Source organism: Triticum aestivum, chromosome 5A, assembly GCF_018294505.1.
Source record: "Triticum aestivum cultivar Chinese Spring chromosome 5A, IWGSC CS RefSeq v2.1, whole genome shotgun sequence".
Taxonomy (NCBI): domain Eukaryota; kingdom Viridiplantae; phylum Streptophyta; class Magnoliopsida; order Poales; family Poaceae; genus Triticum; species Triticum aestivum.
Genome location: NC_057806.1, coordinates 695,785,866 through 695,811,670, shown reverse-complemented (window position 1 = coordinate 695,811,670; position 25,805 = coordinate 695,785,866). Strand labels below are relative to the sequence as shown.

The 25,805-nt window shown below is 43.4% G+C and overlaps 1 protein-coding gene across 1 annotated transcript; it reads left to right on the top strand.

Annotated features, from left to right (window-relative positions):
- Positions 1–842: 842 nt before the first annotated feature.
- LOC123106089 (expansin-B7) lies at positions 843–2,954 on the top strand. The gene is made up of 3 exons (XM_044528296.1): positions 843–1,421; positions 1,510–1,700; positions 2,225–2,954. Exons 1-3 carry the CDS (start codon positions 945–947, stop codon positions 2,580–2,582), a joined length of 1,026 nt encoding a protein of 341 aa, XP_044384231.1. The 5' UTR covers positions 843–944; the 3' UTR covers positions 2,583–2,954.
- The last annotated feature ends 22,851 nt before the right edge of the window (positions 2,955–25,805 follow it).

The following is a 25,805-nucleotide window of genomic DNA, read 5'->3' as shown; positions in this document are numbered from 1 at the left end:
TCTCTGAGGACAAGTAGCTAGGTGATCGATGTAGTACGTAGGTTATTTTGTTTGCATGTCTTTGTATTAATTTAAAATTTTAGTATAAAATATCCGGATATAACAAATAAAATTTTAGACGTGCCCAGTCACTATCCACACACACACGCGGGCGTGTAGATGTTTAAGGGGCCATATTTAACACATCCGACCGTAGATACTCTAACTAAGTAGCGGAATATGCACATGCAAGAAATAAGCAGTGACCAAGCTGGATACGAGACCGACACAGCGTACGGTGTGTCTGTCTGCATGGATTGAATGCTACGGCCGGTTGTTGGTGTGACAGCGTACCCATCATATAATACGTGACTGACACGTACATACGTCTGCATGAATATACACGCGCGTGGTAGTCTCTTTTGCATGGTAAAACATGTCTCATCCATATCTAAAGATCAAAATACAAGTTAAGTAAGGATCGACATGACAAAATTAAAAAGATAACAAAACATTTCTATGTTTGATGCCAACACTCCTCATCTTCCTTCGGCATTGCTACAACAGCCATTGAAGAAAAGAACGACGATCATCTCCTCGCCGGAGCGCGCGTGTGGTACCAACCATAGTTATTTAGTTATAGTGTAGCGTACGTTTTGCAATACTACACTGTATGAGAGGAGGCATAGTGAGGAGCGCTCGTGACCCCCCGGGCCGGGCCGGTGCCGCGAGTCCCTCCACCCGCATGTGAACCCAATCGGCCGGCAGTCACGCTCATGCTCATGCATCCACCACCACCACCATCTGCATGCAATTCCGCAGCCAATCCACCCATAACCCATCCATCTCCGCGGGCGCGCTTCACTTGCCGCCCCACCCGGCTATAAATACGGCCCGTGCCCAGCGCCGACCGGCAGAACAGAGCATCCAATTCAATCATCTCCTACTGGAGTAACTTGCTAGCGATGGCCTCCTCCTCCTCCTCTGTCGCCGTCGCGGCGGCCCTGCTGCTCTGCATCCTCGCCGCGCACGGCCACGGCTGCTGCGCCAAGCGCAGCAGCAACAGCGGCGGTAAGAAGTCCCACTCCCACCACGCGCCCCCGCACGCCCACGGGGCGCCGCCTCCTTCTTCCCCGCCGGCCATCGGTCCACCGTCCTACGGCTACGGATCCCCTCCTCCCCCGGCTGCCATCCCGCCTCCTCCTGCGGCCACCCCGTCCCCTCCCGCGGCCAATTCCAGCTCCAACAGCACCAATGTCGACGCCGGCGGCTGGCTCGACGCCAGGGCCACCTGGTACGGCGCGCCCAAGGGCGCCGGGCCCGACGACAACGGCGGCGCCTGCGGGTTCAAGAACGTCAACCTGCCGCCCTTCTCCGCCATGACCTCCTGCGGCAACGAGCCGCTCTTCAAGGACGGCAAGGGATGCGGCTCATGCTACCAGGTTGGAACGAAATTCTCTCTTTGGAATTACATCCATTTACTACTAGCCACACGTTACTAATTAGTAATACATTTCAATTGTACTGCAGATACGGTGCGTGTCGGCGGGCCACCCGGCGTGCTCGGGCGTGCCGGAGACGGTGATCATCACGGACATGAACTACTACCCGGTGTCCCGCTTCCACTTCGACCTCAGCGGCACCGCCTTCGGCGCCATGGCCAAGGACGGCCGCAACGACGAGCTCCGCCACGCCGGCATCATCGACATGCAGTTCAGGAGGTACATTGCGAGTCGCCATCATCTTATCTTATCTCGACGGCTTAACCTCCACTACCGACCATCCACGACCGGTGCCGCTCGTGTCCACCGTCCGTTGCTTTCCTTTCCTTTCCCAACCGCCGGCCCGGCCGCTTCTGTACAAAAGCAAACGGAAGGTGGTAGCTAGCTAGATGGGGCAAGGTAACCGCCAACACGCCCATTTTTTGCCTTGTCGTCACCGCCAACTTTTTAACAACGACGACAAGGATATGCATGCATGGGACCCGGAAAGATTCTAACCAGCACGACGTGTCATTGTCCTCCTCGAATGATAGGAAACAACAAGCCGTGGCATCAGCGTCGGCATTTATGCGGGGTAGCTTTTGGTGTTCTTGGTCGCTAGCTAGTATCACGGTACATCGATCTCGTGACACTAAATAACATAGCACTGCATCGCCACACATAGGAGATCGCATGAATCGAGCTAGATTGTGTTTGTGAATGACACCCACTGACACGGTCGAGCGACATTGCTGTATGTGCAGGGTGCCGTGCCAGTACCCGGGGCTGACGGTGACGTTCCACGTACAGCACGGGTCGAACCCGTACTACCTGGCGATCCTGGTGGAGTACGAGAACGGAGACGGCGACGTGGACCAGGTGGACATCATGCAGTCGCGGCCGGACGTCGCCGGAGAAGGCGGGATGGCGCCGACGGGGGAGTGGGTGCCGATGACCGAGTCGTGGGGGTCCATCTGGCGGATGGACACGCGGCGCCCCATGCAGGGCCCCTTCTCGCTGCGCATCACCAACGAGTCCGGCAAGACGCTCGTCGCCGACCAGGTCATCCCCGCCGACTGGGAGCCCAACGAGATCTACAGCTCCATCATCCAGTTCGACTAGCCCATCAAATATTGATCCACAATATATATATATATATATATATATACATTGAAAAATATATATATGCGATGCTGCATCGTACGTGCATCCGTGGCGTCGTGGGTGCGCACTACATATATTATATATATATATATGTAACTAATGGATGGCCGCTCGATCTGCGAATCGGTTGATTTTAATTAGTAGTGCCTTATGTAACAGGGTGAGACGTCGCCTGTGACGTCCGGTGCCTAGTGTCGTTGTCCATCGTGTACCTCAGTCTGTGCTTAGCCTTATAGTACATGCATGTATCACTTAATGTTGGCACCTACTCCAATTGTCCATCCACCGGCACCGCTCTATATATCTGTGGCAATATTTAGCTTTTCTACATTGATCTCCTGTGCATCTGTCATCCTTGTTCCTACACGTACGGCCTGTGATCAAATCCAAAAAGACTCTTCCCTTCATTCTCTTGGATAAACTACATATAGAGAGCGGGTAGATTGATGCCTTTGATGTCCCTTTCAGTAAAGAACTGATGCTGTCTATACATGGCTTGCTGGTAAATCAATACGTCAATAAATTACTTGAACTTTGGATGTCCTTCCTGGCTGGGACCGGGAGATGGAGACTGAGCTCGCTCGAGATGCATGCAAGCTAAGCTGCGAGCTGGCCATGCTTGATTGATTGTTTCACGGTTCAGATGGAACAAAAGGATTGCGGCCGCCCGTGCCTGCTAGCTGCTGCGCTTTGGTCTTTAGCGTTGGTGTGCTCCGTTGGATGGAGGCATCTTGGTTTTGCCTCTTTGCGACGCCAATACATGCCATATCTTCACGGGCGTTTGGCCTTTTTATACTACCTCCCAACACTCAACTGTCTCAACCATTCTACAGTACCACTACGTGGAAGCTAATCAACCCTGTCATCCCCTTGCTTGTGTTTCTAGAAAACCGGCTTCTCTGCCCTGCTTTTTAGACAGTTCCTTTTTAACAGTATCATTTTAGAAGAAGAAAAAACCATTACTCGATGCAAGAATTTATGTTGGGTAACCAGCTTACAAATAATTGACCACCACCAATGCCACCAAAATGGAAAGTTCACATCCTTCTTATTACAACTACATAGGTTTCCGTGAGTTATATTGGGAGCACAAATATTCTTGTAGGTTGGTGCATAAAAATTCTAGTGGTTTTTTTGTGAGAGCACTGGGATTTACCTAACGTTTTATTATTAATGTGATTGTGTACCAAAATGATTTTTTTATTTGGTAATCATTTATTGGCTTATCAAAGAAAATCTGATTTTATTTGGTAATTGAACAAGACATGGACCCGTTGAGGTGGTTTTCAGAAAAACAATAGATGTAAGGGGCGGGGGGGGGGGGGGGGGGGGGGGGAATCAAAACGGTGAGGAGCGAGGGGAAGGACGTATGTAGGGGTAGGAAAAATGAAAAGGCGGGAGCCTTACATTCTTCTTATGTAGTAGAGAATACTTGGTAAGTCAATAATACTTGGAGCACTTTAGGCGGTTTTTGGAAAAAAACGGTAGGAAAAAAACAGAGATGGCGTAGGAAAAAAATCATAGTGGGGAAGAAGGAGGGTGGGAATGCACATAGGGGTATGGATGAAGGAAAAGAAAAGGGGAACTTTAAATTCTTTTTAAATAAAAATAAAAATAATAAGAGATAATCAAGCAGACTAAGCTTACTACCTGAGAACATTATCTTACCTGTCAGTGTGCTTATTAAAGGGAATATTCTTCCATCGTTGTGTAAGAGCACTTCTAACTTTTAACAAGCTTCAACTTACCACCCCAAAAGCTAAGAGGACTCTGTCCATTGATCATGGGCAAACTTGGACATATTACATTATGACTATGGTGAGTATTAGTAAAAATATGTCTTGAACGGACTTACTTATTTCTTTGGTATGTACCAATTTTTTTGCAAAATACTTTAATATATACTAGACATATCTTCTATCCACAAATGATTTTTCCATATTTATTTGTTTTTATTTTCTTTTACCACAAAATTGTTTTCTCCAATAATTGTAGATGCACACTTTTGCATGACTCGTTGTGAAAATTATTTGTATCGGTTCACTAGTTTTACTTGCACATAGTAGGTTATGTCACCTCAAATTTGAACAAATAAGATTGTAGTCGCTGGTAATGCACGAAAGTTCAGCAAAACAGCACACATATCCATAGTGTGCATTAGAACTTTTTTGAATTTTAATGCTTTGTCTTCGCAGGGTTCTGCAAAATTTACAAAGAACAAAATAACTAATATTGTTTACCACCTTGCTTTGATGACACATATGTGTGTAACAAATATTTACACACAGCTCAATGCCATGGCCGATAAATGAAAAAAGGGATCAAATATGAGTTCACATACTCTTATATTTCATGGTTTACAACCCTGCACTGATGACATTATTATTTTCTTCTTTCTGAACATCAATTTTATTGGCTTCCTAATTTAAACAAATGGAAAAGTCCATACTAACCCTATAAGATCAGTGATAACCTCTTACTTGCCTGGAGGTAAGAGTACCACCGGATCACCAAAAATCAATGGCCCATGTTAATTCCGGAGCATCTAAAAATTCCTCCGCGTCTAATCACACAACAGAACACAGTCAATCGCTAGATAAAGAATCCATGGGATAGCGACTTTCATAGCTCTTTTTAAAAACATCGAGTATATATGTAGACAGACGTGAGAGTCGACATAAACCACCACGCGCACACAGTGACAACGCACCTACTGAAAATCGTAGTTTGAAGCTTCAAACTTGACAGATTGACCATAGAGACATCGCTATCGATGGAAACGTACCACCAATTAATAGAATGATCTGCATAAATGTAACAGACACGTGGCATCTAACCTAGGGTGTAATTCGTGGTAGGCCAAGAGTGCGACCACTCTCCTAACCATCCTACCCATATACACAAATGATTATTTCTTGGTCAACTTAGAGACGTCCATAACCGGCGGCTAAGCTGCTGCTACTTGAGGATCGAGCTGGATTGCGCACTAGAGTAGTTTGGGACGCACCGCATGCCTTTTCAAATTGACGGGTCACAAACATTGCCGGAGGTGTGCAGTTACCTTGTGATCGCGGCTAAAGTTTGGGTGTACATTCCTATCACGAATGCATGCGTCTCTTTCTCCGTCTGGAATGGTGCCGCACCATGCATGAAGGTACATGCGTGCATCCTTCCCACAACCTTTTCCCTATCTTGCAGAGTTGTACTACCCCACTAGCAGTCATATATACTTACCAGCTCATAATCTTTATGCACGGTGCATGTAATGTATACATCCTTTCGATCACCTTTTTCTTATCTTGCACTACGTCTGTTTCAACAAATATATATCCTGCACTACGTACCCCACTAGCAGCCGTATACTGCTACACAAGTCATAACCTTTAAAAATATCTGTCGTCCATCCTAGCTCAGAGGGCACTGCCATGCACCACACAACTTTTTCCCGAAGGAGCAAGAGAAAGTGCTTCCGTGACATTCCTCAAGCCATGCGCTGATGTACATGGGCCGCGAGTGCACGCCGAGGATTATTATACTACAACTTGGTTATTTTTATCGATACTATATAAACTACTCCTTCCGTTTTCAAATATTTCAAATTTTATATTTCTCTTAAGTCAAAGTCTATTATAGAAACGGATTGGCTAACTCACATCTAGATGAAAATTAACTATGTCACATCTAACCTCTCCACCACATGATCTGAAGGCTCTAAGATTTGTACTGCACTTGTTTTTTTTCTTGCCATCTGTTGTCTTTGCACGGTCGTGGCTTTGTTCTTGTGTTGGCTGAGCGTGTGCTGCTCTATACTGCTGGCGGCCTGCTCCTATTCACAGCGCCGTTGTTGCCCCTGGTGGCCTGCTGCTCTTTGGCATCGTGTTTTTTTTTTGCCCTCTCTTGTGATTGTGTGTTTTAGTCTTGGCTTTTCCCTTTTGTTTTTAGACTGCGATGTTCATTTTTCTCTCTCTCTCTCTCTCTCTCTCTCTCTCTCTCTCTCTATATATATATATATATATATATATATATATATATATATATATATATGCATTTTTCAAGATTCATATTTTTTTAGCAAGGCTCACGTGTTGTTGTTTGTCCCAGCACGAGTGATCCGCGCATCCTTGTCCATCTGTTTTTCGGTTATTTCCGTGTTTGTGTTTTTTCTTTTCTTTTTTGAGCGGGATTGCTAAAACAAAACTGGATAAAATTCAGTGATCTCACATCTAGATGTCCATCCGTCCGATCTATTGTGTCTTTATTTTTCGCGCTCGAGTGATCGCCCGTAATCGATCCGCGCCGCGTTGTAGAGTCTAGACCGGGAGGCCTAGAGTGGAGCGGGACTGTTTTTTGCCCCCTTTTTTTCCTTTTTTGTTGGGCCAGCCTTGCCTTTGTTTGTGTTGGGCTATTTTTCGAATACGACGGGTCTAGCAGAGAGTATATTACATTGATACGGCAGTGTCCCTCGAGTTGTCATCCCTTGTTATTCCATTTCTACCGTTTTGTTTCGAATCCGAAGGAGACGGCCTGATCTGGCGGTCTGTGGCTCAGAGATGGCAGGGCACGTTTTTTTTGTTTTCCCCTATTTTTTATGCACTCTTTTTCCATGTTAAATTTTTTGTATACTGCATATGCAAGTGTTTGCCTAGTTGTTTTTTCACGGAAATAAAATTTTCCCTATTTTAGTTTGTATGTAAACCCCTCAACTCCAGAGTAGAGCTATTTGTAGTTTTTGTAGTCGCCTCATTTGCATGTAGCCATCTCGAAAATCGTTTTTTTGTAATTGCCTCAGTTGTAAGTCAACCATTAACTCGCAACTAGGGGGGTGTATGTTGGTAGGGAGGAGGGGCAGTTGAGAGCCTTCCATCGAATCGCAACTAGGGAGCGTATGTTTGTAGGGCCCTAGTTGGAAATCAACCATCAACTCACAACTAGGGGGCGTATGTTTGTAGGGGCCCAGTTGCAAGTCAACCAACGACTAGGACGCGTCATACTTTTTTGTAGTTGCCCAATTGCATGTAAACCATCGACTCGCAACTAGGGGAGACATATGTTTGTAGGGTCCGTTTGCATATCTACCATCAACACACAACTAGGACGCGTCGTACTTTTTTGTAGTGGCCCCAGTTGCATGTTAGCTATCAAATCGCTACTAGGGGGGCTATGTTTGTAGGTGCCTGATTGCAAGTCAACAATTGACTCACAACTAGGACACATCGTACTTTTGTAGTAGCCTTAGTTGCATGTCAGTCATCGACTCAAACTAGGGGAGGGCATGTGTTGTAGGGGCTAATTTGCAAGTTAACCATCGACTCGCAACTAGGACGTGTCGTACTTTTTTGTAGTGGCCCCAGTTGCATGTCAATCATCGACTCATAACTAAGGGGTATGTATGTTTGTAGGGGCTCAGTTGCAAGTCAACCATCGACTCACAACTAGGACACGTCGTACTATTTTTGTAGTTTTTCGAGTTGCATGTCAATCATCGTCTCGCAACTAGGGCGAAATATGTTGGTAGGGGCTCGGTTGCAAGTCATCCATCGACTCGCAAGTAGGAGGGCCTATGTTTGTAGGTGCCCAGTTGCAAATCAACCATCCACTTGCAACTAGGGTGAGCATATGTTCGTAGGGGTCCAGTTGCAAGTGAACCATCGACATGCAACTAGTATGAGTCGTACTTTTTTTAGTGGCCCCAGTTGCATGTCAACCATCAACACACAACTAGGGGGGCGTATGTTTATAAGGGCCTAGTTGCAAGTCAATCATCGAATCGCAACTAGGGGGAGTATGTTTGTAGGGGCCCGACTGCAAGTCAATCATCGACTCGCAACTAGGCGGGGGATGTATGTTTATAGGGGCCCAATTGCAAGTCAAACATCGACTCCAAACTAGGGCGCCTCATAATTTTTGTAGTGGCCCCAGTTGCATGTCAACCATCAACTCACAATTAGGGGGTGTATGTTTGTAGGGGCCCAGTTGCAAGTCAACCATCTGACTCACAACTAGGACGCGTCATACTTTTTTGTAGTGATCTGAGTTGCATGTCAACCATCGAGTTGCAACTAGGGGGGCGTATGTTTATGGGGCTCAATCGCAAGCCAACCATCGACTCGCAACTGGGACACGTCGAATTTTTTTGTAGTCTCCCCGGTTGCATGTCAACCATCGACTCGCCACTAGGGGAACGTATGTTAGTAGGGGCTCAGTTGCAAGTCAACCATTGACTCGCAAGTAGGGGGGGCTATGTTTGTAGGTGCCCAGTTGCAAGTCAACCATCGACTCGCAACTAGGATGAGCGTATGTTCGCAGGGGTCCAATTGCAAGTGAACCATCGACATGCAACTAGTACGTGTTGTACTTTTTTACATTGTTGAGGAAATCGTTAACTGGTAGCTGCTCGGTCAGCTGGCGAGTAGGGGATTAATAGGCTAATTGTCAAGTTAATCGGCCATTTAATCAATTAATTGGATGATTTATTGGGTAATCAGCTACTCGGGGACCCTATGAGTAGGGATTAATCGGCAAGTTAACTGGTTAATCGGATGAATTCTTGAACAGGGCTTTTTTATAGTGGCCCCAGTTGCATGTCAACCATCAACTCGCAACTAGGAGGCGTATGTTTGTAAGGGCCTAGATGTAAGTCAATCATCGACTCGCAACTAGGGGCGTACGTTTGTAGGGGCCCAGTTGCAAGTCAATCATCGACTCACAACTAGGACGGGGATGTATGTTTGCAGGGTCCCAATTGCAAGTCAGCCATCGACTCAAAATTAGGACGCGTCATACTTTTTTGTAGTGACCCGAGTTGCATGTCAACCATACTGAGCGTGTAGTGTGTTTGTCGTCCCAGTTACAACTCCACCCTCGACTTGCAACTAGGCGCGTAGTTTGTTCTCATCTCGACTTCAAGCCCACCAAGACTCGCAACTAGGAATGTAGTTGTTGCTGCCTCAGTTGCAAGCCAATCCTTGGTTCGCAATTGGGACTGGCCTTTTTTATTCACGCCCAATTGCGAGTCTGCCCTGGACTCGCAATGTGGCTCACCCTTTTTTGTCACACTTAATCGCAGTTCCACTCTTCACTTGCAAGTGGGCTTGAATTTTTTTTTTGGTTGACCAAGTTGCAAGTCCACCATCGACTTGCAACTAGGCTTTGGAGTTTTTTTTGCCACGTCAATTATAAGTCCACCTCAATTGCAAGTCGTCATTTGTAACTCGCAACTGGGCTCCAAATTCACGACCATTTTTTGAATCCACAAAGCCATTGATCTCATGAAATTTTCTGGAATCACAAATATTTTTAGTTTTGTGAACATTTTTTCAAATTCTTGATTTTTTTAAATCGCGAACATTTTTCAGCTCGTGAACAATTTTTTTACTTGCAAAGTTTTGTGAACATTTTTCAAATTAGTACATAATACTACATAAATGCATTTACTTTTATTAAATATCTACTTGAAAATATAAGCTTTTTACCCCACATGCACTTCCACGTTTTGAAATAATCGGGCACTAATATATATATAGGGTCGCGCTATTCGTCACCCTGAGTGAGAAATAGTTATTCTTCACCCCCCCCCCCCTTTATTTTACCATCAATGCCCCGTAATTTTACGTTCCGTAAGTTTTGTCTTATTTCCGATGTAAAAAGAGACCGTAAGAAAATATATAATCGTTGTAAAAAATATTTTACGTTATGTAAAATTACAAACGTAAAAACATAGTGTAAAATAGACATAAACTATAAATTTTCTTGGCTTATGATCTATATTTTTATTTTCTTATGCCAAATTTTACGTAGTGAATCAATATGAATGTAACTATTTAAATTGCAAACATAATTTAATTATGAAATGATCGTAAGATTGCCTCGGGTGAAGAATAACCCTGGATGATGAATAGTAACATTATATATATATATATATATATATATATATATATATATATATATATATATATATATATTAGTGCCTGTGTAGATGCTTTTTTGGGAGGTATACACTTCTGTGCTTTTTCTTGTGTGATACAACCGATCGTTGCTTTTCACAATCGTTGTTTTCCTTTGAGCAGACATTAGTATCGTGAGAAACAAACAGTTGGGCTGGACTAATGATGGTGACAAATAAACAGTTGGGCTGGACGTTGGCTACGAGCGACTTAGCGATCGGACGGAAACAAACAAATAGTTGCTGATAGATTAAAAAAAAGGAAATTGATGATGTCATCTTAGATGTGACATAGTAATGTCACATCTAGATGTGCCCTAGTCACATCCTTATAGAAATATATGTTATGATGAATTAATAAAGCTAATTTGGCGTTGTAGTTGTTGGTATATTTTTCTACCAACTTTGCCAAACTTCAAGAAATTTGACTTAGAACAAGCCTGAAACTTCAAATATTTCGGAACAGACGGAGTAGCTGCTTGCGCTTCTGATTGAAGCTGCATCATTGACCATATTGTGCGATCTAGTAAGAGCTCCGGATAACGCTAATTATTAGCCGCACTGTTGTTAATCATGAGCTAATTGCAGCATCAGCTGCTTATAGTCCAGAATACTTTCATGCCATGATTGTTGGCATGATTGATGCTAGCATGTGTGCATGAGCACTGTAGTGCCATTTCGGGAAGCAAAAGTATAGTAATTAAACTACAGTACGTTGGTGAGTTTAACTATACATCCATACTATTATATGTCCTCACACGCATGCAAGATTAGTTGTCGTATCTATGCATTTTGTATCCAGTGGCTGCATGCCGGCCGGAAGAGGGCGTCGGCTGGGGTTTTTTGGCATAGTGCTTAACTGTAGTTAGCGCCTGGGCGACGGCATCGATCGTTCTGTCCGTTTTGAGGTGAGGTTCACCAGCGAGCTAGCAAACAGATACATACAGCTAGTAACAGGGTGGAGATCGATGAAGCCGTAGATGTATGTCATGGAATCAAGATGCACAAATAATTTAAGCGGAAGTGCATCTCAACAACAAACACCCGTGAGTGACGTACGTGACATTGGCAAATTAAGCTTAGGTGTGTAGTGTACGGCTCCATCAGAGTCGAATGATGCACGCATCACGGGATCCAGTTAGTTTCGGGCGTCCAGGCATGCATGCTGGCGTGCTAGCTAATTGACAACTCGACGAGAATCTCCTCTCCTCTCCTCCTGTGTGGCCTCTCCGAGTGCGACAGACGTAGATGAAGAATTCCAACGAAAATTAGATGAACAAGCCAAGGGCAAGTAGCCGATCCCCAGAAAAGCTAGCTGATTCCCTAAAAACTATAGAGGAGCAAAATTTCAGTTTTACTCTTCTAACTGGCATCTAGCCGATCTCCTAAACCGATTATTGAAGTAAAAAAAAAACTGTCCTTGGCACCACACGCTCTTATTTTTACTCGGCGTCCACTTGCCCGAGCAAAAAAAAGCCCCCTCCTCCCTCGGCTGCACCCACCCCACCCCCGCGCCACATCTACTCTGATGCCTCCCCTCTAGCCTCCGCCGGCCACCAGGTGCCATCCTCGATGCCCTTAGGACCTGCCGCGTTGCTCCCTCACCCGGACTTGGTCCTCTCCTACCGCCAGTGATGCCTAAATCGACAAATCGGTGCTTGCAGTGGCATGATTATTATGTAGTGATGCACTGGTGGATGTGACCGACAAAGCTCCAAGTGGAAGCGCATGCAAACATATTGGACAAAGCACGCATGCATAGCCGCAACCGGACCAAGTGGGCCTTGTGTCCCAAATGGGCCAGTCCGTTTCCCATGTTCTACTCTTTTTCGCCGGAGATTGCACCTTCACTTCACGGGTCTTGTCACTGCTGCTTATCGAGATGGCGTATGAAGGACGCAATCGTCGGATGGGAACAACAAGGACTTGGACGACGGATCCCGTTGTAGTCTAGGTTTAGCTCCCCCCCCCCCCCTCCACCCCTAATGAAAACTATCCGAAATAAATTAGTATGCTCCAGTTTGTATGAATATCATCCGGTTTGCATGAAATTCGTCGGGTTAGTTGGAACAGTGTTTGAAATGTATGCATGTAGTGTTGGATGGTTGGTTCCTGCATTCGTGTTCACGTACTTCGGAATACGATGTCCGATTTGCGGATCGGCATTATAGATGCCCTTATGCACATACGGAGGTGGCCGACGGTGCTCCAAGTGGAAGCTCATGCAGACATATTGGACAAAGCACGCATGCATAGCCGCAATCGGACCACGCTGAGTACCGGCCAAGCCATGTAGGGACCGGACAGCGAGCCAGTGGCAATACCTACCTAGCTAGCTTTGTCTGTGCGTGCATGGCGATATATGTAGGAATGCTCGTGCATGCATGCATGTGACGCTATATATGTATGTGTCATGTGTGCCTGCAGGTCAAGGTCAGCCGGCCGGCCACCGACGAGACCCACCGTCGGCGCAGAAGGTCGTCGCTAGCTTGCTCGACGATCAGTACTAGTGTCTACGTGGTCCACGCATCCATCTTGGATTCTAGGGCTTGCATGCACCTCGCGGAAGATTGATGCATGCATACGTGCCGTCTTCTTTCTGATAACTTCTTTATGCTTCAAAGGATTGCATTTTAGAGACATGCATGGAGTATGTTCTAAATAACCTCTAAAATTGTTCCAATGAAAACAAAACAGAATCCTCGCAAAAAAAAAGTTACTTTTTTTTAACGCAGTACAAATGCGCACACTCATACATATGCGTATACACTCATCCCTATGAACATGAATACACGCATACCCTATCCCTATTAGCACTTCTGAGAGACTGAGCCAACATATCTTCTTGAGATTGATGAACTCGCCACAAACGTTTTCGCAGTCGACGCGAACGTCTCTACACATTGAACGCATATCGCCGAAAGGTCTGCAATAGATCCAGAAAAATGCAAGCATCATTGTCAAGTCAAGGACTTGAACCCTGGTAGGCTGAGGACACTACTATCCTCCAAACCATCCGGCCAGAAAGGTTAATGTTTGTAAAAGAGAAAGGACTAAGGACACATGCGCGTCTTATATCTCGCGCATTGCGGCCATGACGCGGGGCGTCGCCCATTCTGGAGGCTAATGGGTTGCAGTCAGTGCGCCTGACTAACACAAGTATAGTTTATTTTCCTTTTTACTGAAAATTCGCAAAAAGTGTAGAAATTATTTCAAGAATATTAGATAGAAAAAGTACATAATAATACAGTGGATTGTTTTTTCTATTGCAAAAATTGATGTAGATGTACTTTTTAAAGTATAACCTACAATCTAAAAAGGTATCTATATACTTAACAAAGTGTTCACGCAATACAAGTAAATTTCATATATTTTTAAAACACGTCCATGTATTTAAAATTATTTTTACCAACACATATTATTTTTGTTATTTTTCTTGAAAAATGTGCTCTTTACAATTAAAAAGACTGTCTATATTTGAAAACACCTCTCTAATTTCCTTAAAATAAATATAAAAGTAAAAGTAAAACAGGAAAAGAACAAACATAACTAAAAAATAAACCTATAAAAAATAAAATAGAGCCATGGATGAAACAAAAAGAATCAAGAACAAGTACAACCTATGTAACTAAAAAAGAAACCTGATAAAACCAATATAAAAGCGCTCGTCCGGCGCAAGCCTGTCTAGAGTGCAAGAGGCGAGAGTTCGCTATATAGCTCACAATAGACGACATATAGACTTTGCGGCCATTTCCATTTGTCGACCAGCGGTCCGAGCCAGCGATATGGGCCAGTCCCAATAATCGCTAGCATATTGTCCGATTTTGATTTTACAAGGATTGTCCTGTTGGTTTCTTCGATTTTTGGAAGGCTCTTGTTTGGCTACATCTTTTTTTATTTTTTGGTTATTTTCCAAAGGTTTTACCGGTTTTCTATATGAATGTTGTTTCTTTCCTGTTAATTTTTGTTTTTATATTTTTCTTTTAAAAAAGTTCACATTTTAAAAAAAATCACAAAATCTAGAAAATTCTATTTTTTCCAAAATAGGTTTCACGATTTTAATAAACGCAAATTTAAAAGCACTATAGTTTTAAAAATTGCTCCCATTTTAATATATTTTTGACATTTTTATGAAAATGTTATAATTTTTTAGAAAAGTATGATGTTTTTATAAGAAATTTTGAATTTAAAAAAATTGAGAACGTTCGAAAATGTTCACCGTTTAATAAAAATGTTTACATTTTTTTTAGTTTTTAATACCAGCTAATTCTTTCGTGAAACCTGAATTTTTTCCATTAGTTTGGAAAAACTTTAAAGGGTTAAAAAATCTTTACATATGTAAAATGCTCATGAATTTTAAATTTGTTCATCAATTTTAAAAGAAGATCAGTAATTTGAAAATAGAAATTATAAAATTGTTCATAAATTAAAAAATCCTGATTTTTCAAAACATTTATAAGTTTGTAAAAATTTAAATTTGAAAAGGAAAAAAGAAGAAGAAAATGAAGAGACAAAAGAAGACAAAACCAATAAAACTAGCAATGAAGAAAAAAGAAAAATAATAGTCAAACATTCACAAAAGTCATGGATAAAAAAAATCATGGGTTCCCTCCCTGTTGTCGCATATGGGCTCCTTCCCCTTGGAAGATAACAGATGATGGGTGCCCTCCCTGTCACCGATGGGTTCCTACCTTCAAAGAGTAGTCATAATGGGTGCCCTTCTTGTGGTCGTGGTCGATGTGATCTGACTTGGCAGCCAAGGGGCTCGATGGTGTTGAAGGATGGCAAATCCTCGACAACGCGGCGAAGGAGATCAGATGCAGATCCATCGAGGAGATTGACGACGGTTGATCTCCCTCATACGGAGCATATACACCATCCATCCAGTCCAAGCAAGAGTATCACCTCTACTGTAAGTGCATGACCTCATATAGACTTCTGGCTATGGGTTGTGGAAATAACCTAGCTCTTAGGCGCAAGTCTCATTTACTTCTCATATAGACTTCCAGCTATGGGCTGTGGAAATAATCTTAGCTATTTTGATAGACCCGATGTGTTCCGTGTGCTTGTGGCGACATTGTAGGATCTCGTAGTTGTGTGCACTTGCTCGTGGGATGTCGCGATCCAGTAGATAGGGCATGTATCTCGGCAAACGTGCTTTCCTTTCCCAAATAAATAAACAAGAAAGAGAGAAAGCAGCAAGGCAATTAGGCAGTGCAAAATTCATGTCTCTGTTAACTTGGTCATCAGCATTAGAGGCTACAGGCGGGATGTGATGTTTCTCAGCTCGAGCTCTGCTCAAATGAGCTCGGGTGAAATGTAAAATCCAAGACGAATTGAAAACAAATTTAAACAATTGAATAATTTTTGTGTCAAACACTGTTAAATGTCCTAAGTAGTTGCAAAAATTGATCACGAAATTACATTCATGGAAGTCGTGGCAAAAAAATGAAGCTCCAAAAGGTTAGTTTCAAAAGCATTTTGGTGATTTTTTTTTTTTGCCACGACTTCCACAAATGTCATTCGATGATGAAATTTTGCAATCGTTAGAAATAACTGTCAAAGTTTATCGCGAAAAAATCAGATTTTTTTAATTTGTTTCAAAATGTCCAGATTTTACTGTTCATACCGAGCTCACATGAGCTCGAGCTGAGAAGGACACTTTGGCTACAGGCGCTACACCCCATTGAGACTACCACCGGAATCATGCACCGACAGGTACGTGTTATTTATAGGCGAAATATCAGAATCCTTAAATGCTAGCACGTACTTGTATACATTTTGCAAGTCAACTGTCCGTATTAGCTTTATGCATCTATAGTTGTTTGCAAGTTGCAACCTTTGGGTCAACCGATCACCCCCTGCAGCAGCCAGATGCCGACTGACATGATTCGGTTTTTAATCTATAGTACTTTTATCAATACATCGTTCTGATCTCAAAATATGCTGGGTAATCGTTCTGATCTCGAATATGATGGGGAATCAACTTGTTGGAGTAACTCCGCTTTATTTAATTTGGTCCGTATGAATGCATATGATTGTTTTTGGATTTTTTCTGAAACTTCAAAATAGGAATTTTCAAATTATTCAAAATAAAGAGCTGTATGGAGCCCGACCTCCATTTAGCATTTTCGAGTCACATCTCACACGCTACTAGTAGTAGATCTCGTCCAGAACTCCATATACTACTCTTTCACTCGGCTATAAATAACCGAGCAACGGCCAGGTTCGCCTGCCCACCCACCTATTCGTCCTGATTTGCAACCATCCTCTGCTCTTTCCCAAGAATCAATGGCTTCACCTTCCCCTCTGAAGATGCTCGCCGTCGTGTGCGTCCTTGTGCTGGTCGGCCTCAGCTTGAGCCAGCAGGCGACGGCGTCGGGCTGCGATGACTGCGCTGACGGACACAATCCGGCGGCTTGTGCTCCCAGGTGCACTGAATATTCCCGCACTGCAAATTCCTGCACTGGCTGCCCCATGCTACAGAGCACCTCGTGCTCGCAGAAATGCTTGGATGGTTGCTATCACGAGTGCAGTAGAAGGCCCTGACGATCGCGTCGTTCACCATCGACCATCGTTTTCCTCTTGTTTCCTTTCGGCCTTCCATTTCAGCCAAACATCCCGGCGCGCGTGTATGCGTGTTGATTGGTATGACGCAAAATGGCAATAAAGCTCAGTCGATCTGGATCACTGTACCGCGGGGTTTGTAATCGAATTCGTGTGTTTCTTTCCTTATTGTTGTTCCTTTTGTTGAGGTCTCTCTTTGTTTGTGTTATAAATCAAGGACGTGGATAACTACCGAACGAAAGGTTCGGTACGCCATTTTAGCCCCGCCGAACGATTTCGTTCGGGACGAGAGGCCCCCAGCCCGAACGCCCATTGGCACTGCCCCTACAGGCCCTTTTTTAGGAACACGGCCTTACAGGCCTCTTCTCTGTAGAAACAAAAAAAAAGCCCAGAAGCGACACAAAAGCCCTTTTTTGCTGGGACAAAATAAACACAAGCCCTTTTTTGCTGGGACAAAAAATTGCCATGGATCATATGTAAAGTAAAAAAATCAAAGAAAAATAGAGTAAAAATGCCAGTCCCATAAAGTTGGTTTGACACGAAAAAACCATTAGTGATTACATTGACATGTACGTAAAGGTAGTATAGGTAAATCCCGAACGCCCATTGCCACTACCCCTACAGGATAATTACCGAACGTCGACAATATAGGTAAACTCGCCATGTCAAAAAGATAAAAATTGCGATGGGAAAATAAAAGAGTAAATTTTAACAAAAAATAAATAGGAAATAGAGGTTAAAAAATAAATTGCCATAGCGTTATAGATAAAATTGGCATGCCAAATTGAAAGAAAAAGTTGCCATATTTTTTTTATTTGAAGGTCCTATACTGCCGTGGCAATATAGGTAAATCTGCCATGTCAAAAAGGTAAAAATTGCCATGGAAAAATTAAAAAAATAAAATTTTAACAGAAAAATAGAAAATAGATGTTAAAAAAAGAAATTGCCATGGTGTTGCAGATAAATTTTCCATGTCAATATAGGAAAAATTGCCATGGCAAATTGAAAGAAAAATTTGCCATCTTTTTTTTTTCATTTGAATGTCCTATATTGCCATGGCAATATATGCAAACTTGCCATGTCAAAAAGCTAAAAATTGCCATGGAAAAAATAAAAAAATAAAATTTAAAAAAAGAAATAGAGGTTAAAAAAAGAAATTGCCATGTCGTTACGGATAAATTTGCCATGTCAACATAGGAAAAATTGCCATGGCTAATTGAAAGAAAAAAATCCATGTTTCTTTTTTCATTTGAATGTCCAATATTGCCATGGCAAAAATAGGTAAACTTGCCATGTCAAAACAGTAAAAATTGCCATGGCAATAAATTAATAAAATTCTCATAGAAAAAATAGAGGTTCAAAAAGAAATTGCCATGGCGTTATAGATTAATTTCTCCATGCCAACATTGGGGAAATTGCCCGGCGATGTCTGAGGATGGACGTCGTCTGTGAGGAGCCCATCGTGTTGCCTCACCGCGGACTCATCGCCGGGCACCCCGACTCCACTCTCCGCTCGGTGCATGCTGGGAATCGTTGGAGTCATAGCTGCCTCCCCCAATTCACCGGACGGGAGTAGAGATGGCACATCGTTGCGCTGCTCCGCCGCCGCTCTTCCTGCTCCTGTACGCCTCAGCCGCCGCCGCGACCGTCGTCGCGTGATCCCCGCGCCCGCCCTCTTCGCGCAACCACACCTCTAGCCGGGCGGTGAGCTAGAGGAGGGGAGACGACCTAGATGCCCGCCGCCACGGCGTGGGCGAGCGGGGGGCGCTCTGCCTCCGCCACGGCCGCACCTCTAGTCGGTGGGAGCGGACCAGAGTCACGTCGCGCTCCGGTCAGCATCGCCTGAACGAGCTCGAGGAGGGGAGACGACTACCGCGACGGCGCCGGCGAGCGGGCGGCGCTTGGCCTCCGCCATGACCGCACCTCTACCCCGGCAAGGATCACACAGATGTATGCGGCCTCGACCCCGCCCAACGCGGCGGCGCGGGGAGCTGGCGGGTGGCGGCAGCTAGCGGCGATCCACAGAGACGCTGTGGAGAGGAACAGTGGGTGAGGGGAAGAAAAGGATAAGGCTGAGGGGGGAGAAGGAGACGATGTCGTTTGGTCAATCGGTCGTTCGGGAGTTGAGAGGAAAATCCCGAACTACTTCTCTGCTGACTTGGCACTGTCACCTGCTCTAAGATGTGTGCAAATCATCTGACGACAGTCGAGGCGTTTGGGACCGAACGCTAAAATCCTGACGTTCATGAGTTATAGAATCCGTAAATCAATCAGTCAATCCCCTTGTTTATGTTCTCCATTTCACATATAAACTCCGCTGGTCTGGAGTTAACCACAGGAGTGAAGGTGAAGCGTGCCTTAGCCTCTATACTAGTTTTTCATACACGCACAAGCTAATTTCCCTACCTACCGTCGTGAGTTGCCGCCGGCCATGAAGGGCGTCGGCACGTCCTCGCTCGCTCGTCGGTGGCCGGCCGGCGGTTTTTATTGCTGCAGGGCTCGACTGTCCACGCGTTTTACAGAAGAGTAAAAAAGCAACCCAGTGCCGAACATGAGCATTGCCGATAAACCGAGTCCGTCGCCGCCGGGGACGTACGGCACCAGCTGGGGCGGTGACCTCGCTGCAAATTCATAAATGCTTTCACCAGCTGATTCGGTTGCACGTATCTCTCTCTTTCTCCTTTTATGCGTAGGGATGACAATGGATAGGGTATGATTAGGTACAACCTCTTTTTGTCAAAACTCATACCTACCGAAACTTTCTATATCCACCCACTTCAATACTCATGGGCATAAATTAACACCCGTGTTCATACCCATCGGGTATTCTATACCCAATGAGTATCCAGTGGATAAAATGTATAACATTAAATTTTTAAAAGGTAGAAAAATGAGTTTAAAAATCAAGTGATGATGGGCAAGCAGTATAGCACAGATACAGCCTCCTCGTGTTGCAGGCCTCTTGGAGGAATCAATAAAGTATGAGCAGGGGTTCATGGAGATAGTTTGATTGTTGGACAACAGTCCAATAGAAAAGAGTCGATAGTTCATCTTTTTGAGGAGTCACAAAGGTCGTAGGAGGAGTGGCGAGCTAAATGGTTACGAGCCTACGAGCTATGGACAGTTTAAGGAGCACGAGATTTAGGGTTAGGCCATAGGAGTTGTATGTTGACCCACATGTCATAGGAACTATTTCATTTTTTAAATTATTTTCTGGGTATTCATTGGGTTACCCATGGGCATAGATTCATACCCATGCCCTACCCATATATTTTGCAGGTATGGATACCCATTACCCGTTGATACAAAATCTCTCCAAGTCTTGCCCATGCCCGTTGTTTTCGGGTAGGGTACCCGCGGGTACCCATACCCATGGGCAACACTGTCATACCTAATTCTGCGGTTAAGGCTACTCCCAATGCATTGGTGCTTACATGAGGTGCTAAGCACGTTAAAAAAATTAGCAACTAATGCCCTCAATGCATAGGTGTTTGACTCGTTGGTGCTAAGTATCTTTTATTTAATGATTTTGCAACGAAAGTTCTTAATGCATTGGTGGGATTCTTTCATTTAAGTCATCTACCTAGGTTCTCGTGTTTAGTACTACCTCTCTCTCAGTTTACAGGGCGTGCGCGTGCCCCTAGATCGTTAATTTGACCAACTTAATACAAGTCATATATTATAAAAAATATACCAATATAAACTTCAGATGCTCTATTTTCAAACCGTATAATTTCTGTGTTATATAGTTTATATTAAGGTGATAAAATTGACAACCTAGGTATACACGTAGGACTTATAAACTGAAACGGAGGTAGTATTGTTTCTTCTTAGGGTCACCACACTCATCTCTCTTTTCTTAATTACGTTGCCACATCAGACTTTTTACCTACATGGCAACCTTAACACTTGTACAAGCTGAAGTATTGGGAGAAGCCTTAGATGACCTGCTACTACTACTAGTACTTTGCTAGACAATTGGCATTAGCCACGGAGTAATTTGCAAGTTAGTTGGGTACTACCAGAGTCCCATGCCGCCATCTGCTGTTGCTTCCGTGGGAGATCCGAGTGCATGCAACCAACTTGCGTGTGTCATACTATCTCCGTTTCTAAATATAAGCTTTTGAGATATTCTAAGAGCATCTATAATTGAATCTTCCAAACCCGTTTCAAACGCACGGGCAGGCCCCCTGGTCACGAAATTTGGACTCAGACGGGCACCTCAAACGGCCCTCAAACGCCCGGGCTGACCGGCACTCTCCATATATCTAGCTTAAATATGGGGCGTATATCGGGCGCCCGGGCATGCCCGCCACGTCGGACCCGAACCATGTTGGCCCACCCGACCTCACTAATATTCGTCCCCATCCTTTCGCCGGAGCAAACCCTAGCCACTTCACTCCGCTCCCCTTCACTCCCCTCCGCCACCTGAGCTCACCTCCGGCGATTTGCGACCTTCTCCGCCATGGCAGGCAGTGGATCAGACTCCGACCAGTCTGGATCCGTCGACTGGCGTGTCATCCCGTGTGGGTTGGAGGAGGCAATGACAGTCTGCATTGCACTCCGCCACTCCCGGGAGGACAGTGCCCGGCCGATGGACGGATCCGTCTACCGCGACGCCATACCGTCGGCTAACCAGGCGCTCGGGTCCTCTGGTGCTGGATCCTCGCGGTCCCGGCCAGAACACCTCTCCTTTCCCATCATCAGTCGGCAGAGTATGAGTCCCACCGGGAATGGGCGGCCCGCCGTGGAAAGGAGCGGATAAGGGCCACCGAGGCCCGTATCGCGGTGAAAAATGGCGGCGGCGGAGGTGGCTGGTGCGGCGGCACTGGCAACCGCATAGGAGGAAGCCATCTGCGCCCGCATTGTGAAGAAACGACAGCGGAGGAACACGCACACCCTCGCACGTGAGCAGAATCGGGCGGTCCGTGCCATGGACGGACTGCCACCAAAGGAGGAGAAGGAGGACATCGACGGCGAGGACAGCTCCGGTGATGAGCAGATCCAACTTGATCCATACTGCGTCTCCAACTGGTACTTTTGCGAGAAGGACGGCAAGGGAGGGAAGCCGTGGATGAACTCCACCATAGCCAAACATGCCAAATTTTGGTAGTCCAATGGCATGTTTAGTGTAGTGTGATGGAGTAGCCGGACGATGCATGTGCGTCGACGTCGTTGCATGAGTTTGTATGAATTTGAGATATGATAATTGAGGTGTCCCGATGTGGATTGTATTTTTTGAGGAGTGCCCGGTCAGTCCCCGGGGACGCGCCCGTGCGCGTCCGAGGGCGTTTGAGGGGCCAGATTTGCCAAGTCTGGTTGTAGATGCTCTAACATGAACTACATATCAAGCAAAATGAGTGAATTTATGCTCTAAAATTCATGTGTATACATCCATGCGTAATTCATATTGAAATCTTTAAAAAGACTTATATTTAGGAACGGAGGGACTACATGCATGTATAGTCATTTTTCCCTTGCATGCAAATCACTTTTTGTGCATGCAGCTTTGGCAGAGGTCTCTACCATGCAACGCATCACACACCCATGCCTTTCATGTGATTTCAAAGTTTAAATCATTTTATCTTATGAACCAAAAGCTCGATTTAACTCTTGTCAGCGTATGTACATCCTGACGATGATGTCTTTAGAACAAGATCATGCTTGAATATATTTTGATAAGTTTTAAAATTTTATTTTTGAAACATGATGAAATGTTATGAATATATTTTGAGTTCAAGTTTCATTACGAATGAAATTATTTTTTTAATGAGTGAAATAAGTTTTTTTAATGAGTGGAATATGTTTTTGATATGGATTAACCCAGATTTTGAAATGAGTAAATTTTGTGTTTTGAAATGATGAGTGAAATAAATCTTCTTAATTAAACAATAGAAATATATTTTCTGAAATGATTAAAATTGGTGTTTTCAAATGATGAGTGAAATAAGTCTCCTGAAATGAGTAAAAAATGTTTTTCGATTTAACTAAAATCAGTTGTTTGAATTGAGTGAACACATTTTTCTGGATTAAGTGAAATGAGTGAAATCACTTCCTTGAAATAAGTGTTTTTTCTAGTTCAGTTGAATGAGTATTTTGAATTAAGTGAAATCAATGATTTAGACAATATTGGATTATGTTATTTGAAATAAGTGAAATATGTTGCTTTAAAGAAGTGAAATAATTCCTTTGAAAATGACAGAAATTATTTATTTGAATTGAGTGAAACAAGTCTTCTAAAGTGAGTGAAATCGGCATTTTGAAATGTGTGAAATCAATGTTTCGAATATATACATCAGTAAGTTTTTAAGAAACGAGTGGAATCTGTTATTTAGAAATGAGTGAAATATGTTTCATTAATTTTAAAATCATTGAAAATATATCCAAATTTGATCTTATTTCCTTGACATCAGGAATTCAAATATGTAAAAAGATTTTAAATAAAATTTTATTTCATAGGATACAAATGAATTAATATCTCATAGGAAAAAAAATTAAAGCACTAGCTTTTGACGTTCAGTGGGAGGAGACGTTCCCGTCGACTACGAAGGCGTATGTGGCGACTTCGTCAATTCCAAGATGATGTGCCGGCTCAGCCTCTCGAAGGTGCTCCTATGGGTAGGGTATGCGTGTGTGCGTTCATATGGAGTGGGTGTATGCTCGTATATTTGAGCGACTTCAATTGTATTGTGTTAAAAAAATACTTTTTAAAATTACATGAACATACATTTTTCCGCAGCACCCAAAAAAATTCCAGTATATTTTTTACAAACTGTTTTGATCTAATATTCATGGAATAAACATATTAGCTCCTGCAAAGCCCCTCCCCTCTGCTTGCCCAATCTACTCAAGTGTTCCGCATTTCATGGATAAATTTTCATTCAGTAAACTTCATAGATCATCATTTTTTAACTATTCTTTTTGTAAGAAAAACTTCGATCTTTTCATCAACTGTCAAGATAGTACAAAAAACACCAGAAGTAAAGAATACATTCAGGTCCATTGACCACCTAGCGACGACTATAAGCAATGGAGCAAGTCGAATGCCCGCTGTTGTCATCATCCCTTCCTCATCGGAGCAGGGCAAACTTTGTTATATATAGGCTCAATTTTGAACAAAATACAAGGAACCACAATAAATATGAGGAAGTATCATATCATGATGACGTGTTATAATAAATAAGGCACTAGCATGAATTTCCAAAAGAATAAATGAGGCATTAGCATGAATCAAGGAATCACATGTTCACGATTTTAAACTTGTTCATAATATCAAAAAATGTCCAAGAATTCCAAAAAATCCTTTTGTTTTCATTTTTTTCACAAATATCAAAAAAATGAACCTGATAAGGAATTTCAAAAAATATCATCTACTCAGAAATTTTTCTGAATTTTAAAATTTGTTTACTTAAAAAAATGTTCTCAATTTCACTAAATGTCCGCATTTTCAAAAACAATTCGGGAATTCAAAACTTATTCACAGTTTCATAAATTGTTCACATTTTTCTCAAAATTTGTTCAGATTTTTTCCAAATTTTGAAAATCATTAACAATTGTTCCCAAATTTCAAAAAAATATTAAAAAAAGAAAAATTAAGAAACCTTTGGATCTACTGCTGTTGTTAATTCTTAGACTTTCGAGTTGTCAATTAATCACTAACGCTCAATATTTGCATTCGCTAGCAACGACAGGTGCACCAGCAAGAGGTCCCAGGTTCGATCCTTGCCAGCAAGTAGGTTGGCCCATTATGGGGTCCCCTGTGCGGCGCGACGCTGTTGGACGCAATGAGCATTCAATAGGAGCGCCCCCACTGGTTGGGTCGCTCTAGGGTGTCGCTGGTTGGTTCGCTCGCCAATCTCTATTTTTAATGGAGCAGTTGATAGGATTGCATTCAGAGTTTTTTTCGTCCCATCACTTTCGTTCGGTTTTATTTTGACTAGTTTTTTTCCGTCCTTCCTCCCACCACCCCCTCTTACTGGTTTATTTTTACCTCATTTCCCACACAATGAAAAAAATGAACGAATGAGAACTTTTCATGCAGGGGCAAGTTATTTAGTAATGTCTTTATGTGAAAGAATCAATCATGGCCAAACTCTAAAAATCAAATCTAAAGTAATTAACCTTATCATAAATTGCTCGATCACATAAATTAATCCAAATGATAACGCCACACGTGTGGCACGAAGCAATTTCGCCCACATTTTTTTGATGGCAACTTTAGTTACAAGAGGATGGAAACTTTAGTTGTGAAGCATGGCAACTTTCTGTCTGGATATCAAGTTTCAGTTTTTTTGAGGTTTGTTTTTTTCGTATGGCAACTTTAGTGTAAAAAATGTGTGGGCGGTGTTACTACATGCCACACGTGTGGTAGTTATTGGCATCCTAAATTAATATTTTCATACGTCCCCAAAAATACAGTTAACATTACCATATGCCACCCAATCACATTAATGTCGCATGATACATCTCGCAAATCTATTCCTAACAAAGTAGTACCCCTGGCCTCCACCGATCGATAGCCTACGAGGGACACATCAAGCATCTCTCCTCCCCCCTTCATCGATAGCCTAGGCCCATCCGCCCATGGATGAACTATGTCCTACCTAGTAGGCCCAACAATCCAGTAGCAATCCATTTGCAAATAGTATATAATGTTAATAAATTCAAAAAAC